General features: G+C 48.9%; 1 protein-coding gene across 4 annotated transcripts; it reads left to right on the top strand.

Moving 5' to 3' along the window:
• Window positions 1-182: 182 nt before the first annotated feature.
• DHODH (dihydroorotate dehydrogenase (quinone)) lies at window positions 183-13603 on the top strand. Of its 4 annotated transcripts, none has more exons than XM_024735771.1 (9): window positions 183-224; window positions 2642-2854; window positions 4761-4960; window positions 7306-7388; window positions 10368-10555; window positions 11163-11276; window positions 12286-12439; window positions 12615-12774; window positions 13252-13603. In XM_024735771.1, exons 1-9 carry the CDS (start codon window positions 204-206, stop codon window positions 13304-13306), a joined length of 1188 nt encoding a protein of 395 aa, XP_024591539.1. In that variant the 5' UTR covers window positions 183-203; the 3' UTR covers window positions 13307-13603. The 4 variants fall into 4 exon arrangements, with proteins under 4 accessions (XP_024591539.1, XP_024591540.1, XP_024591541.1 ...); XM_024735772.1 differs by having other exon boundaries at window positions 198-224; window positions 11163-11267; XM_024735773.1 differs by having other exon boundaries at window positions 198-224; window positions 12286-12321.
• Window positions 13604-14712: the final 1109 nt, after the last annotated feature.

Genomic DNA, 14712 nt, shown 5'->3' with positions numbered 1-14712 from the left:
GGCACATGGGGATCGCGCCCGCGCGTGAGCGCCCAACCAGCCTCTCGGAGCTGAGCGGGGCTTTTCCCTCCGCGGAGGGGGCCCCGCCCCACCCTCTTGCCCAGCGATTGGTGAGTCGGCAGCTGGAGGGGCGGAGACTAGAGAGTCACCGCCATCTTCTCCAATGGAAACGAGACAGAGGCGGGCCCAGTGGCGGAAGGAGCATGGCGTGGAGACAGCTCAAAGTGAGTTCAGCTGGTGCGGCCCTGCAGCGGCGAAGAGAGAACTTGCGGGAAGGCAGGCGGGGCGAGGATGGAGGGAGGGCTAGCCTGGGCGAGGTGTGGACGGGAGGTGGCTCCGAGAGGGTGGGCCTTTTTGGCACGTTTGTGTGTCTTTGGGGACACCTGCAAATGATCATGCGTGTGCATTTACACATGTACGTGGTCACTGTGTAAACGGACGTGTAAACGGAGTAGATGCCGATCTGTGTCAGCGCACGTGGGCCTTTACTGAGCCAGGCACAGGGCGCTTAGTGAACACAGGATCGCCTAGCAGTGTGTGCAGCATCCAACCTGGAATGAAATTACAGTAAAACATGGTGCCAGCCCTTTTAGATAAAAGTTTAGGGCAGGGTCTTTGTAACGGCGCTCAGAAATCTGTTGATCAACATAAGGGGCGTTCCTACAGTCTCCTGGAGGAGAAGCGAGAAAAATGAATACTAGATCTATGTTGACGGCTAGGAGTGACCCTAAAGGCAAATCCGATCAGGTCACTTCCTTGTTCAGGGAACGAAACTCAAATCACCTGGGTGCATCTCATTCTCCTCTGCCGCCAAGAGTGGAGAGCGCATTTACACCGCCCCGCCCTGCCGCCTAATTAACTTCTATTTATCCTTTGAATATCAGCTTTAAGGCACTTAGTCAAGGAAGCCTTTCTCTACCTCTTTGATTGTTAGGTTCTTCTCTCACTTTTTTCTTCATAGCTTTGTCACAGTTATATGTTTGCATGATCATTGATTTCTGTCTCCTTCTGAGGTTGTACTCCTTGTAAAGGCAGGGACTCGGTCTGGAGCCCATCCTTGAGTGCACAGTCACTATGTGCTGAATGATTGAATGAATGAATGAGTGAGGGACTCAGCATTGGGCAGTGATAATTAGAGAAAAGTATTATGAGCGATGTTTGAGCTTGATCCAAGAAGACCTGATGCTCTCTAGAGAACAGACCTGTGGCTGCCAAGGGGGAGGGGGGTGGGGGAGGGAAAGATTGGGAGTTTGGGACTAGCAGATGCAAACTATTATATGTAGAATGGATAGACAGCAAGGTCCTGCCGTATAGCACAGGGAACTATATTCAATATCCTGTGATAAACCATAATGGAAAAGAATATGAAAAAGAATATATACATGTATAACTGAATCATTTTGCTGTACAGCAGAAATTAACACAACATTGTAAATCAATGATACTTTAATAAAATTTAAAAAAAAGACCTGATGCTCCTTTAAAAAAATTTTTTTTGCAACCCTCTTTATTATCCTGAAGTGGAATTTATGTATAATGTAATCTTTCTATATATAATTTTTAAAAGTCAACATAATGTCCTAACTGGAATATAAAGGAGAAGTAAATTTATAATAAAATAATATGTATTTCAACCCATAAGTATTAGGGCATGAGTCACCTAGATAGTGAGTCAGGTGTTTAAGCCTCTACTTAGAAATTCTAGTGCCACAGGAATGTTTTATTGTCAAACATCTGAGCAAAGCACTGAACCATTCCACATGGATTTTCTGAAATGGTGAGTGATTCTTGGTAATGTTCTGTGCAAAACAGTATAGTCATCCCTCAATCTACAAGGTAATTGCATTCCTGGAAAGTCAATACAGATGAAAACCACACAGGAGATTGTGTTTATGTGGGGAAACAGAGTTTGCATTTCTAGGCTCAGATAATATGAACAGATATTTTTACCTAGTGAATGTCAGTAGGATGTTCAAAAGTCACACACGATAGGGACCGTTCTGACTTTACTGACTTCCTGCTCACTAAATCTATTAACATTCTCCTCTGGGTGCCCACCACATGTCCCTAGGGGGCAATACTGCCTCTCTTAAAGTTTTTTTTAAAATTTTAATATTTAATTTATTTATTTTTGGCTGCTTTGGGTCTTCGTTGCTGCACGCAGGTTTACTCTAGTTGCGGCAAGTGGGGGCTACTCTTCGTTGCGGTGCGCGGGCTTCTCATTGTGGTGGCTTGCTTGTTGCAGGGCACGGGCTCTAGGTGGGCGGGCTTCAGTAGTTGTGGCACACGGGCTTAGTTGCTCCACGACATGTGGGATCTTCCCGCACCAGGGATTGAACCCATGTCCCCTGTATTGGCAGGTGGATTCTTAACCACTGCGCCACCAGGGAAGCCTTACCCCTCTTGAAATCCCTGGCCTGGAGTCCTTCAGGGCTAGAGGAGGGCGTGTCAGCAGAAGTGCAGATACAGCCTCTGACTGTGGAGGCAATACGTGAGCAAGAACCCAAGGAGACCAGCGTTAGCACAAGGCCACGGACATCACTGCATGTTATGTCCTCTGTGTGTGTGTAAGTCGTGTAAAGGGTTCAGAGAAGGTGCTACAGCCTAGCCTTGAGGGGGCCCCATTGGCTCTTTTTTCCAGAAGCGGGCCCAGGATGCCATGGTGATCCTGGGGGGCGGAGGACTTCTCTTCGCCTCCTACCTGACGGCCACGGGGGATGAACGTTTCTACGCGGACCACTTGATGCCGGCTCTGCAGGGGCTGCTGAACCCCGAGGCAGCCCACAGGCTGGCTGTTCACGTCACCTCCCTGGGGCTCCTTCCTCGTGCCACGTTTCAAGACTCTGACATGCTGGTAGGTACTCCTGTAACACCTTGTGCGATAGACACGAGGGTCAAGGTCAAAGTTCCCTAATTTATTTAGCTGGGGCTGATCCTTTTGAAAACCAGAGTCCCAAATTAGCCCCCCACCCCAAACCGTCATCCCCATCTACAGATCAGGAACACTGAAGTGCAGAGTAGTTAAGTGACTTACCCAAATGCGCACAGCTAGGAAGTGGCTGAGCCAGGAATCAAACCCATGGAGTCTGGCTCAGCATCCGTCCGTTAGCCGCCATCCTGCCTCGCGGAGGTCTCGGGTAGCTCAGTGTTCACCTCTGCTGAAAAGGGAAGCATGCCAGCATCACTAACATCTAATGTGATGTAGGCATGTCTAGCCAAGCCCTTTGAGGAAAGCATACGACTCCTGTCCCAGCCTCATTCCGTCCTGCATTCAACACAGGGGCCCCACCGTATCCCCTTACTCTTCTGTGTGCTGGGGTTTCTGCAGCGAACAAAGTGCAAGAGTCCACGTCCTCCTAGAATCTACATCCTCGTGCAAGCCCAGACAGTTTCCATTTAGGAGACTTCTTACCAAATGGGGAACATTAGAATGATGTGAACATGAAGAAAACACACTCAGACCTCTTTGGGGAAGGGTCACTGTTAGCAATCAAAGGGGCCTTCTCTATATTTTCCCTTTTTGTCTTAGAATCCCTTTCACTTCCCATCCTGCAGTTTTGAGCACACGTGGCACCTTTTTCTGTAAAAGTGAAAATCCTCTTTGGATTCCTGTTGGTTAGAGAAAACAGGTACAAATGTAGGTCTTTCGTAAAAGCAAAGTGGCATAAAGAGAACTTCGGAAAAGTGGGGGAGACCTGTACGCAGATGCGCTGGTTTGGTGCCAGCCCCATTTGACGGTCATCTCTGGGCCTGAGGACTGAAGGCTGCCCAGGGAGCCTGTTGGGCAGCCGGGGCCTAGAGACCCGTCCTGGAGCATGGCCCCCAGGGCCCCAGTGTGGCCACCCTCCCAGCCTCCCAGTCCCCGAGGCACCGCATGCACACACTCACTGCCATCTCTTCTTGCCCTCCGTGGGGCAGCCTTGCTTCCTCCTGCTTCCAGGGCCAGATGGCGCCGCCCTTGGAGGTCCTTGCTAGTCCTGGCACAGGCTTTCCTGCCGTATCAGCTGACAGTGACGATTCTGTTGGCAACTGCTGACTTTACCATATCCCGATTCCTTTCCCACATTTTAACGTAGTTATCTTGCTTCTAGATTTGTTGGCTAGATCAGGGTGCAAATACTAAGTCCCTCAGGAGTTAGGCTAGACCTGACAGTAATTAGGCCCCAGTCACTTTCATCATAGAGAACAATCAGGAATCCGCCCCATGTTTGCCAGGGAAGAACCTGCTTCCAGCCCAGCCTGGTTCTGGGGCCCAGCAATCAGTGCTGCTGGGTCGAGCACTGGAGTCGTGAGGACGCAGCTGGGCCTTGGTATCACCTGGCTGAGGAGGGACACAGCGGTCGCTGACTTACTAAGATTCAAGGATTTTGCTGCCTGACTGTTTCAGAATAGCACCATCTAGGGGCTAAATAGTGGATAAGAAAGTACGGTTCTTCACCGTAATTGGAAAAGGCAGCACCTGTCTCCTGCTCAACCCATGGTGGAAACACTGTTTTTCTCCTCAGTGATGATAAAGCCCGATGGTTCTCAAACTCTGGCTGGCATCAGAATCACCTGGAGAGCACTGTTAAAAACAGGTTCCCTCAGAGTTCCATTCTTCCCCACCCTCCCCCAGAGATTCTGATTCCTTAGTCCGGGGATGGGCCCTGGGATCTGCTGTTTAACAAGCAGGTGATTCTGATGTAGGCGTGCCGTGGACCACGCTTTGAGAAACACCAACGTGGCCTTGTGTACCTGTGACTTTGTCTCCTTCTCCCTAGGAAGTGAGAGTCCTGGGCCATAAATTCCGAAATCCAGTAGGAATCGCTGCAGGATTTGACAAGCACGGGGAAGCTGTGGATGGACTTTACAAGATGGGCTTTGGTTTTGTTGAGATAGGCAGTGTTACCCCAAAACCTCAGGAAGGAAACCCCAGACCCAGGGTCTTCCGCCTCCCTGAGGACCAAGCTGTCATTAACAGGTAGGTGAGCAGCCTTCTCCCCAGCAGGACACTCAGGGTGTTTTTTCTGCCATACAGTGTGGACATTTTTCTGTCATTTGGAATGTTCTGGAACCATGTTGAGCATCTACTCTGTGCGGGCGTAAAAGCAGGTTTCATGATTTCAGTTTAACGCGTATACACGATGAGGTTAAGAGAGCTACACGACTTAGCTACAGTCACGAGATCAGAAGCGGGAGAACTTGGGAATGGATGTTGGCTTATCTGACTTTAGAGTTTGTGCTTTTTCCACATTGTTACTCCAGTGTCCTTGCCCAGCTCTGTCCAGTAGAAATATCATATGAGCCCTATATGTAATTTAAAATATTCTGGTAGCCACAATAAAATAGCAAAAAGAAACAGGTGCAATAAACTTTAATAATATATTCTATTTAATTATTATTTGTAACAGTTATTTATTATACTACTTAATTAGAAATACTTAATATACTCTATCATAATTTTAATATTAAGCAATATAAAAATGACTGGCTGTTTACCTTCTTCCACTTGTACCAAGTCTTCGAAATCCAGCATGTTTTCCTTACGGCACTCTTGCTTTGGACTGGCCAGGCTTTGCTCTCAGTGGCCACACATGGCTAGTGGCTCTTGCACCTGACAGCACAGCTCCAGCCTTTAGTAATTGGGAAATTTAATAATCAACATAGACGGCTGCTTTTAGGAAGAGAGGTCCTTCTAGACTGTGTAAAGCCCTTCTCTTTGTAAGCCCTGGGCAGTTTTCACTGCAGCTAACCCAGAGAGCGAAGAAGTTCCTTCTTTTCGGTAACAGAGTTTTGAGAGCCTCGTTGGGGGCATTGGTAGGCACCTTTGGGATCGTGAAGGGCCTCCTGGGAGACTGACGTGTGGAAGGTTTATTTGGCTGCACGTCCTGCTTCATCGTGCTTGTTTCGAGGAAAATTTCCAGCATTAGACGTCGAGTTATTGACCTTTCCCCTGTAAGCTGGGATCAATATCTTCAGAGTGTTCGGGCAAAAGATATTTGTTGATGATTCAGCTGCCACAAATAACTGCAGGTACCAGGAAGACGGTGCCTGGCAGAGTCCCGCGGGTGAGAAGTGGCACAAGAGGGCCGGGCCTGAGCTCCAAGCACTTGTGTGCCCAGGCTCCCTGCTCTGCCTCGCACAGGGTGGGTGCTGAATGAACATGAGTCAGCAACTACATGTATCTGTTAGGTGTTTTTGGCTGCAAGTAACAAAGTGGCTTAAACAATAGGCGTTTGTTAACGGGTGAAGTAGGCAGTTTTACGGTTGGTTGAGCGGCAGGGTTCTGCCCCCAACGCCTGGTTGAGCCCAGGCGTCAGTACTCTGGTCCAACCTCTGTGGGCCTTCCCTTCTCGTTTGTAAGATGCCTACCCCAGCTGCAAGCATACGTCCTCGCATGAGGACATCAGAGAGCAGAAAGGGAAAGGAAGTATGGATATGGGGGGAGATATTTTCCCAGAAGCTCCCTGGTAGGCATCACCTTGTGTCTCAGTGACCAAGCCCCGTCTCAAGTTCATGCTTGAGTTGCCAGCGAGGCTGGGAAAGGAGTCATTGGCATTTTCACCCCGTGTCAGGGGAGCTGGGTTCCACAGGCAAGGAGGAAGGGAGTGGGGATGGCCATTAGGCCAACAACCCACAGTGGGGCTGGGGACGTAGAGATGAGCAAGAGGGGCGAGGCCCAGCCTTTGCGGAGTGTCTAGTGGCAGGTGAGGGAGGAGATGTGTCCCTTGTCCTCGAGAAGACTGGAACCCAGTAGGGGAACTGAAGCATATACGTACATCTCAAGCTAGGAGAAAGATAGGTACAAAGCACTCCATGAATGCCAGGAGGTGAGGGATCATTTGTGGCTGGGAGCTTTATGCAAGGAGGAGAGGGTGCATTTGACTTGGGCCAGGAAGAGGGAGATTTAATAGGTAGAAAGGATGGGGGAATGGAGCGGCAGGATGGGTTCCAGGAAGCGTGTTCGTGGGGCACAGGCGGGAGGTGGGAGGATGGGTCATCAGAGTGGTGAGGGCCCCGTTGGGTGGGAAGCAGGAGTGGGCTAGGTCCAGACAGGTCTGGGCTGTTTACAGTGCTAGTTGGCTAAGTGGCTTGTTGGCAAATTTTAATCTTTCCCTTTGTATTTGATGGTGTTCTGGCAAGTTCTCTAGGACTTCCAGGGGTGTTTAGACTTTAGAAGTCTAAGAACTGACTCTGATTTTTTTCTTTGGTTTTTACATCATAAATATATGTTGAAAATGGCCATGGAGCCATCCCTCCAGAGTCTTTGCTTTCTGCCTGAGGGCTCTAACCTTATCTCCTCCCTAACGCTCTTCTGTGCTACAGATACGGATTCAACAGTCATGGACTCTCAGTGGTGGAACACAGGTTACGGGCCAGACAGCAGACGCAGGCCAGGCTCACAGAAGGTAAAGGGGGCCTGCCTAAGAGGGCTGTTCTTCAGTTGTTGGAAGGAAACTTGTGGGAGAAAGTCAGGAACATTCCTAGTGAAATGAACATGATTGAACAATAGGAAAAAACAGTATGGAACTCAGGGCTCCTCTGCTAGAGGAATTTTCCTGGCTCCATCACACCCTCCAAGCTCTTAACTGAATTTCACAACTGAGCAAAGATACACTTAGTTCCTGCCTCGTTATGTAACCTGTGTCAAACTGGGACAGCTTGGAAGTAAGCAGTGCAGAGTGGCTGCTCTGTGATCACATAGGCAGTTGATGCGAGCAGGGCTTGGGTGCCATCTTTGTACATCCTGCTCTGTTGTCCTTTTTCTCCATTATAAATAATGAATGCTAATTATAGAAGTGTTAGTAAACGCAGGGAAGCATAAAGAAGAACATTAAAATTACTCACACTCTTCCCTACTCAGAGATAACTACTCCCGGCATTGGGGAAAATATCCTTCATGACTTATTTGGAAACACCATGCATTTTTAAAAATTCATTAATTTATTTTTGTCTGCATTGGGTCTTTGTTGCTGCACTAGGGCTTTCCCTAGTTGCAGTGAGCAGGGGTTACTCTTCGTTGCATTGCATGGGTTTCTCATTAAAGTGGCTTCTCTTGTTGCGGAGCACCGGCTCTAGCACGTGGGCTTCAGTAAGTACAGCACGCAGGCTCAGAAGTCGTGGCGCAGGGGCTTAGTTGCTCTGCGGCATGTGGGATCTTCCTGGACCAAGGCTTGAACCGGTGTCCCCTGCATTTGCAGGCGGATTCTTAACCACTGCGCCACCAGGGAAGCCCACACCATGCATTTCTGAAGGCTGCCTTGGAGGTGCTGATACTCATCCCCTGGGGCTCTCTGCCTTGCTGTCCCTTGGGGTGAACATAGTGGTCTTGGCACCATGCCATCCTCACTGTACCTTCCCAGGTGCCCTCTAGGGTTGCATGGCGTTGCGGCCATCTTCCTTGGTGGGCCTTTCTGGAACTCCTTCCAGGAGTTTAGCCTCATTAGATGTCCTGGTGGTGAGATGAGAAAAACCTGCGGTACCGGATTCATTTCTGAACGCAAGATTGAAAGGGCCGAGGCAGTTGGCAATCTCTGATTTGGGGAGTAGGAAATGACCTTGTTTGGAATTCCCTGGCTTTGGCAGAACCAGACCCTGCTATACTGTAGATAGACCTTGCCACTTGTGGGCTTTGAAGTTCATGATAGGACTTCCATGGTTTGTGATACTCTCCTGCCTTCTTGTCTCCCTTTCCTTCTTTTAACTGTTCACAGTGCCCCTTACACCACTTTTCTCCCCTGTTCTCCCTTGCCCGCTCCTCGCCCCCCACCGTGGTGCTAACATTTGTTGGAGTGAGACAAAATCCCACAGCAGGGCTCTGCACGTAGTGTTCACCGGCAGCTGGAAGCCTTGAAGACAGCTTAGTGCTAGCATCATACCAAGCAACATGAGTTGTTAAGAGCTGTGGTGCCCTTTGCGGATAGAGTAATTCAGCAATTTTTGTCTAACTCCAAAATCTTGTCATTTGGGGCAAATGACTACTAATGAAAGATCCACTGGCTACATGAAAGTGATATTCTCTATTAAGCCGGTTTACCTGTGTGGAAAAGAATTACAGTTTCCAAACCATCTTCACTTGATTTGGGAGGCTTGGAGACCTTGTTATATAATTTGTCTAACTGGATGCTAAACCCCTCCCCTCCCTTCCACCCATGAAGTGAGTGACACGAATCTCATTTACTTTCAAGTTGATGATAAAACAGGTGACTGCATTTAAGGTATGAGAAGGTAGTTAGCAGTACTGGATGTTGTTCTTTGATCCTCCCTGACCTGACATACATTTTGTGAGCTAACTGGACGTCCCAGTTAGCTGGAAAAAGCAGGTGGTACCATGGATATACTTTAGCCTTTGCAGATAAGGTAGTATCTTAGGAGAAGTCAAGTACAGACAAGCCCTTGCTTTCACACATAGAAAAATACATTTCAGAAACACACTGAAAGTCGAAAATACAAGTCAGGTGATAATTCCCTGGATTTTAAGGTAAGGTGACCATATTACTTACTGTGCAAACTGAGACAACACTTTTGAGAGTGGAAGGGATGCAGGCATGAATAATTATGCCCAGGCTACAGGAGTATTCAGGGCTGTCCTGGGAGCACTGAGATGTGTGGTCACCCTAGTTACAAGGGGGAGTCCCTTCTCAGAGAATGGAAATTATAAAACCGTTATGCCTCTACATTTTAGGCATGAGAATTGAAAATATTTTCCAGTATTTTATACATATCCTTTAATTTTGCTTTTTCTTCACGACTGCACACCCAGTCACGTGACCCAAGTCTAACAAGCAGCCCTTGAGGGTAAACAGCTGCCCCTGTGTAATGCTACTGACTTCTGTCTCAGTCGTATTTCATTTACGAGCCCTACCTTTTTAAACACTAGCATTTGCGCTCCTAATTTCTCCATTTTCCAATAAATTTTAAAAAAGAAAAAGGGGGCTTCCCTGGTGGCGCAGTGATTGAGAGTCCGCCTGCTAATGCAGGGGATGTGGGTTCGTGCCCCGGTCCGGGAAGATCCCACATGCCGCGGAGCGGCTGGGCCCGTGAGCCATGGCCGCTGAGCCTGTGTGTCTGGAGAGACCACAGCAGTGAGAGGCCTGCGTACTGTAAAAAAAAAAAAAAAAAGAAAAAAGAAAAAGGGCACAAAGCGGTAAAACATCCTAGGAGCTGCCCAAACCCAGCTGCGCAGATGAAGGTGGAGGGCTCGGTTCTTGGCCCGCAGGCAACAGCGCCGTGCATAGGTCAGCGTTTGTCAGCTGGCGCGGGAAAGGTCATATTTGGAGTTGGAAAGCCTGTGAGGCTGTTTGTGGGCTCTTCGGTCAAGGATGGCTTCAAAATGTTGCACAGGAAACGGTGAGTGGGGACAGAATCCTGACCAGTGATATTTACAGATGGGCTGCCACTGGGAATAAACCTGGGGAAGAATAAGACCTCGGTGGACGCTGCCTCGGACTACGCAGAGGGGGTTCGAGTCCTGGGCCCCTTGGCTGACTACCTGGTAGTGAATGTATCCAGTCCCAACACAGCTGGGCTGAGGAGCCTTCAGGGAAAGACCGAGCTGCGCCGCCTGCTGACCAAGGTGGGCAATTACATCCCGCTCCACCAGCCTGTCCTACCTGCTCATCCTCTAGGGCAAAGCTTCAACGTTGCTATCCACTATCGAGGAGTTGTCCTTAAGACCTGGACCAGTTAGGACCCCTTGCTTCCCTCTGATTCCCTATATAACACTGATTGTGCTCAGTATTAGTCAGCTGCTCAGTTATCTATCCCTGCTGTTAACCCACAGGGTCCGTGAGAGCAGGGACCACATCTCTCATTTACCACCCTGTCCCTAGCATCTAGCGCATTGAATGAATGAATAGAATGACTTTTCATTAAACCGTGCTTGTGACAGTATTTGCTGTCTCTTTTAGGAACAAAAGTCTAAGTAAACCTTGATATATTAGCCAATGCCAATGACATTAGGGACTCACTCTTGGGGATCCCTTGGTTCAAGAGAGTGGAATCAGCTCTGACTTGGTGGGGTCTTTTGCATAATTGAGAGCGGTGTTTCCTGAAAAGGAGAAATTGCTGGTGCTTTATTCTGACAGCTAGTGTGAAAACACACTGGTCTGCGGCTGCAGGTCACGGTTATACTGTCAACTGCAGTCTTGGGGGTCCTCATCTCTGGCCCCATGTTGCTCTAGGTGCTGCAGGAGAGGGATGCCCTGAAGGTAGTGCACAAGCCAGCCGTGCTGGTGAAGATCGCTCCTGACCTCACGGCCCAGGACAAGGAGGATATCGCCAGTGTGGTGAGAGAGGTGAGGGTCGGTGCCCGGGGGACGCCCTTCATTGCCTGTAGAGGCCACCTGGCCAGCTGGGTCAGCCCAGACGGCAGTCTTTGTGGTTTCCTTTCTGTTATATGGAGGGCTGTCAGGATGTAATTTATCGTATACAGGCAGACCTTGGAGATATTGCGGGTTCAGTTCCAGACCACTGCAATAAAGCAAGTCACATGATAAAAAAAAAAAAAAAAAAAAAAAAAAAAAGTCATGTTTACACTGCTGTAGTCTGTTCAGCGCACAACAGCATTACATCTAAAAAAGTGTACATACCTTCATTAAAAAATACTTTATTCTTATTTTCTGTTTTATTAAAACATTTGAGGTGTAATAATCCAGATTAAAAAAAAAACTTTATTGCTGAAAATATGCTCACTATCATCTGACAGTGCAGGGTTGCCAGAAACTTGTAAAAAAAACCCAGTACCTGTGAAGCACAATAAAGTGAAGTGCGATAAAATGAGGCAATGCCTGGAATAGAAAGTAAACGTTTCAATAAATGTTTGAATGGGTCCTTTTCTCCTGCCTCTTCCCTCCTCTTCCTTCAGCAAGGGCTTTAAGGCCGTGCATCCTTCAGTCTTGGTCAGACTGCAGTGTTCTGTCTTTCTCCAGTCTAACCCTGGGTCTCTGTGTCATAGGGGAGTAGCGCAAACACAGACTGAGCCCGGCAGTCCGGGGTTGAAATCCTGCTTCCACCACTTACTACCTGGAGGCTTTGGACAGGACACTCTAGACTGAGTTGTTCTAAGGATTAAACCGTGTCCTGGGGGAACCGTACGGCGGTTGGTACATGATGGCTGCTACTATCACGTTGAAGCTCACTCTGACACTTGCCCAGAAAGCATAGTGAGTGGGGCCTGGTCTAGCTCTTGCTTCTGCGGCCTTAGGTGTAGGCGCCCAGCCCGGCTGCTCTCTCAGACCCCCGGGGAAGCTTCTTCAAGTCCATCGTGCCCTGACTTAGGGGCTCTTTCTCTGTCTCACACTGTAGTTGGGCATCGATGGACTGATTGTCACGAACACCACAGTGAGTCGCCCTGCCAGCCTCCAGGGGGCCCTGCGCTCTGAAATGGGAGGGCTGAGCGGGAAGCCCCTCCGAGATTTATCAACGCAAACCATCAGGGAGATGTATGCACTCACCCAAGGCAAGAATTTGGTGTCCCTGTCTTCAGATCTACGTGTGGCTCAGGCGCCGGGTCTGTGATGGTATCGGGGTTCCTGAACTGCCGCACTCAGCAGGGGGCTGGGGCTGCAGCCAAACAGCTCCTGGCTCTCCTGTCACCCAGCCCTCCTCACAGTGTGCTGTGTGCTTCTCTGCAGGCAGAGTTCCCATCATTGGGGTTGGCGGTGTCAGCAGCGGGCAGGACGCGCTGGAGAAGATCCGGGCGGGGGCCTCCCTGGTGCAGCTGTACACAGCCCTCACCTACCGGGGGCCGCCCCTGGTGGGCAGAGTCAAGCGGGAGCTGGAGGCCCTTTTGAAGTGAGTGGGGCCACCTGTGGCTTGAACCAGGCAAAGTTAATGTGGTATCAAATCAAGGGGATGCTATTCATCAGTCTTTATTCTTCATTGAAAATGCATTCGAGGGGTACACCCCAAACGCAGGGGAAGCTTACCCTGTTGCTCTTTTGACAAAGGTCAAACAGTGCCAAGGAATTCAAGATTAACTTCCAAGGCAATGGTGTTTATAGGCCCGAGGAGTTCTGGTGGCATTCCTGTTAATTCAGTAACACTGGCTTGATGTCAGGAGCTGTCGGTACTTAAAATTGATTCCCTCCCTGGCCTGAAGGCCTGGGTAGATCCCAGGGTTTAGACACTGTACAGGGCATGGGCCTGCGTTTGGGAGAGCGAGGCAGGTGCAGTTACGGACGAGATAGAGCCTGGCTGAGTGTGGGCTTCCAGTAAGAGCCAGGCCTTTCCTTTACCATTTGCTGAAATTGCTTTGTTTTCTTTCTCCAGGGAGCAGGGTTTTACCAGAGTCACAGATGCCATTGGAGCAGATCATCGGAGGTGAGGATGGGTCAGTGGGAAGCCTGATCTGGAACCGTCCCGCTAAATCAAGCGAGCCTTTGTGGCTGATGGAGAGAGGAGACCACATCCCCAAACCACAGGGGCCCCTCCACCGGCTGGACTGTAAAAGCCAAGCATGAGGGTCACCAGAAGCAATGCAAGGCTTTGTTCAACCACTTGTCGGACAGGAACTGCATCCACGATTCTTTCTAGATTCAAATCCCAGGATCCTTTAATATTACAAGGACATTAGACATTTGGAGGGAAAATCACGGTAAAATAAAGTCATTTAAAAACTGGATTTAAATCCCAGCCCTCTTGCCCAGATCCTGTAGGTTCTTCCAGGCCTCTGCTCCCCCGGGATCTGTAGTGGGCTTCCCAGGAGCTTGACTCTCTTTCATTCTATCTTTATTTTTATTTAAAATTTTAACTGTATTTTGAAAATATTTCAAACTTAGATAAAAGTTGCAAGAATAGGGCTGTGGATGGCCGTCCTCTCCATGTCTGCACCTGGTCTTCCCTCTGTGCGCAGAGGGACACTGGTCATGCTGGTCATTTTAACTTGATTACTTCTGTAAAGGCCCTGTCTCCAAACAAGGTCACATTTTGAGATACTGCCAGTCTGGATTTTAACATGGCAATTTTGGAGAGACATAGTTCAGAAAATGGGCTTGTTATCCCCCTTATTTAAAAATCTGTGACTTGTGGGCCATTGGGCAGGCAGGTTCTCGAGGTGCTTGAAGACACTAGACAAGAGGCTCAAGAGGTCTAGTCATTAACTAAAGAAACAGAAACGCTAACCTTTTCAAAACTGAAAAGCAAATGGTGATTGGAGGTTGAAAACCTCGGCTGGGAAGTGCTGTAGATGTCAGTACACCTTCGCAGCCAACAGGAAATTACCTTTATTCCCTTCACCTCAGTGCAGGTTTGATTTTAAAATTTCTTGGTAGCTCTGGAGAGGCCTGTGGCTGCTGTAGAGGTAATATGTCCTTGTCTCATTGTTGAATCTCGGCCTCAGCCCTCAGCCTCTGACCACTGCCTCTGCCAAGAAGCCAACAGTCAGTCTCCTGCTGTCTTTTACAAAGATCTTTTTCCTGTTTCTTAAAAAAGAATCTTAGGGACTTCCTTCGTGGTGCAGTGGATAAGACTCTATGCTCCCAATGCAGGGGGCCCAGGTTCGATCCCTGGTCAGGGAACTAGATTCCACATGCATGCTGCAACTAAGAGTTTGCATGCCACAACTAAGGAGCCCACGTGCCACAACTAAGGAGCCCACATGCCACAACTAAGGAGCTGGTGAGCCACAACTACAGAGCCCTGGAGCCGCAACTAAGGAGTCCACGTGCAGCAACTAAGACCTAGTGCAACCAAAAATAAATAAATAATAAAAAATAGAGGTAATGATCTCTT

The sequence above is a fragment of the Neophocaena asiaeorientalis genome, unplaced genomic scaffold (genome assembly GCF_003031525.2).
Source record: "Neophocaena asiaeorientalis asiaeorientalis breed wild unplaced genomic scaffold, Neophocaena_asiaeorientalis_V1.1 scaffold40, whole genome shotgun sequence".
Lineage (NCBI taxonomy): Eukaryota > Metazoa > Chordata > Mammalia > Artiodactyla > Phocoenidae > Neophocaena > Neophocaena asiaeorientalis.
The sequence above is the reverse complement of the archived record's forward strand: the minus strand, read 5'-3'. Positions and strand labels throughout refer to the sequence as shown.

What these genes read in the sequence shown, in the direction of transcription:
- DHODH (XM_024735771.1), top strand. Translation starts at nt 204, where the DNA reads ATGGCGTGGAGACAGCTCAAA. An exon ending in TGCGCCGCCTGCTGACCAAG is followed by an intron (nt 10,556 to 11,162) that starts GTGGGCAATTAC and finishes ATGTTGCTCTAG; the next exon opens with GTGCTGCAGGAGAGGGATGC. An exon ending in TCGCCAGTGTGGTGAGAGAG is followed by an intron (nt 11,277 to 12,285) that starts GTGAGGGTCGGT and finishes CTCACACTGTAG; the next exon opens with TTGGGCATCGATGGACTGAT.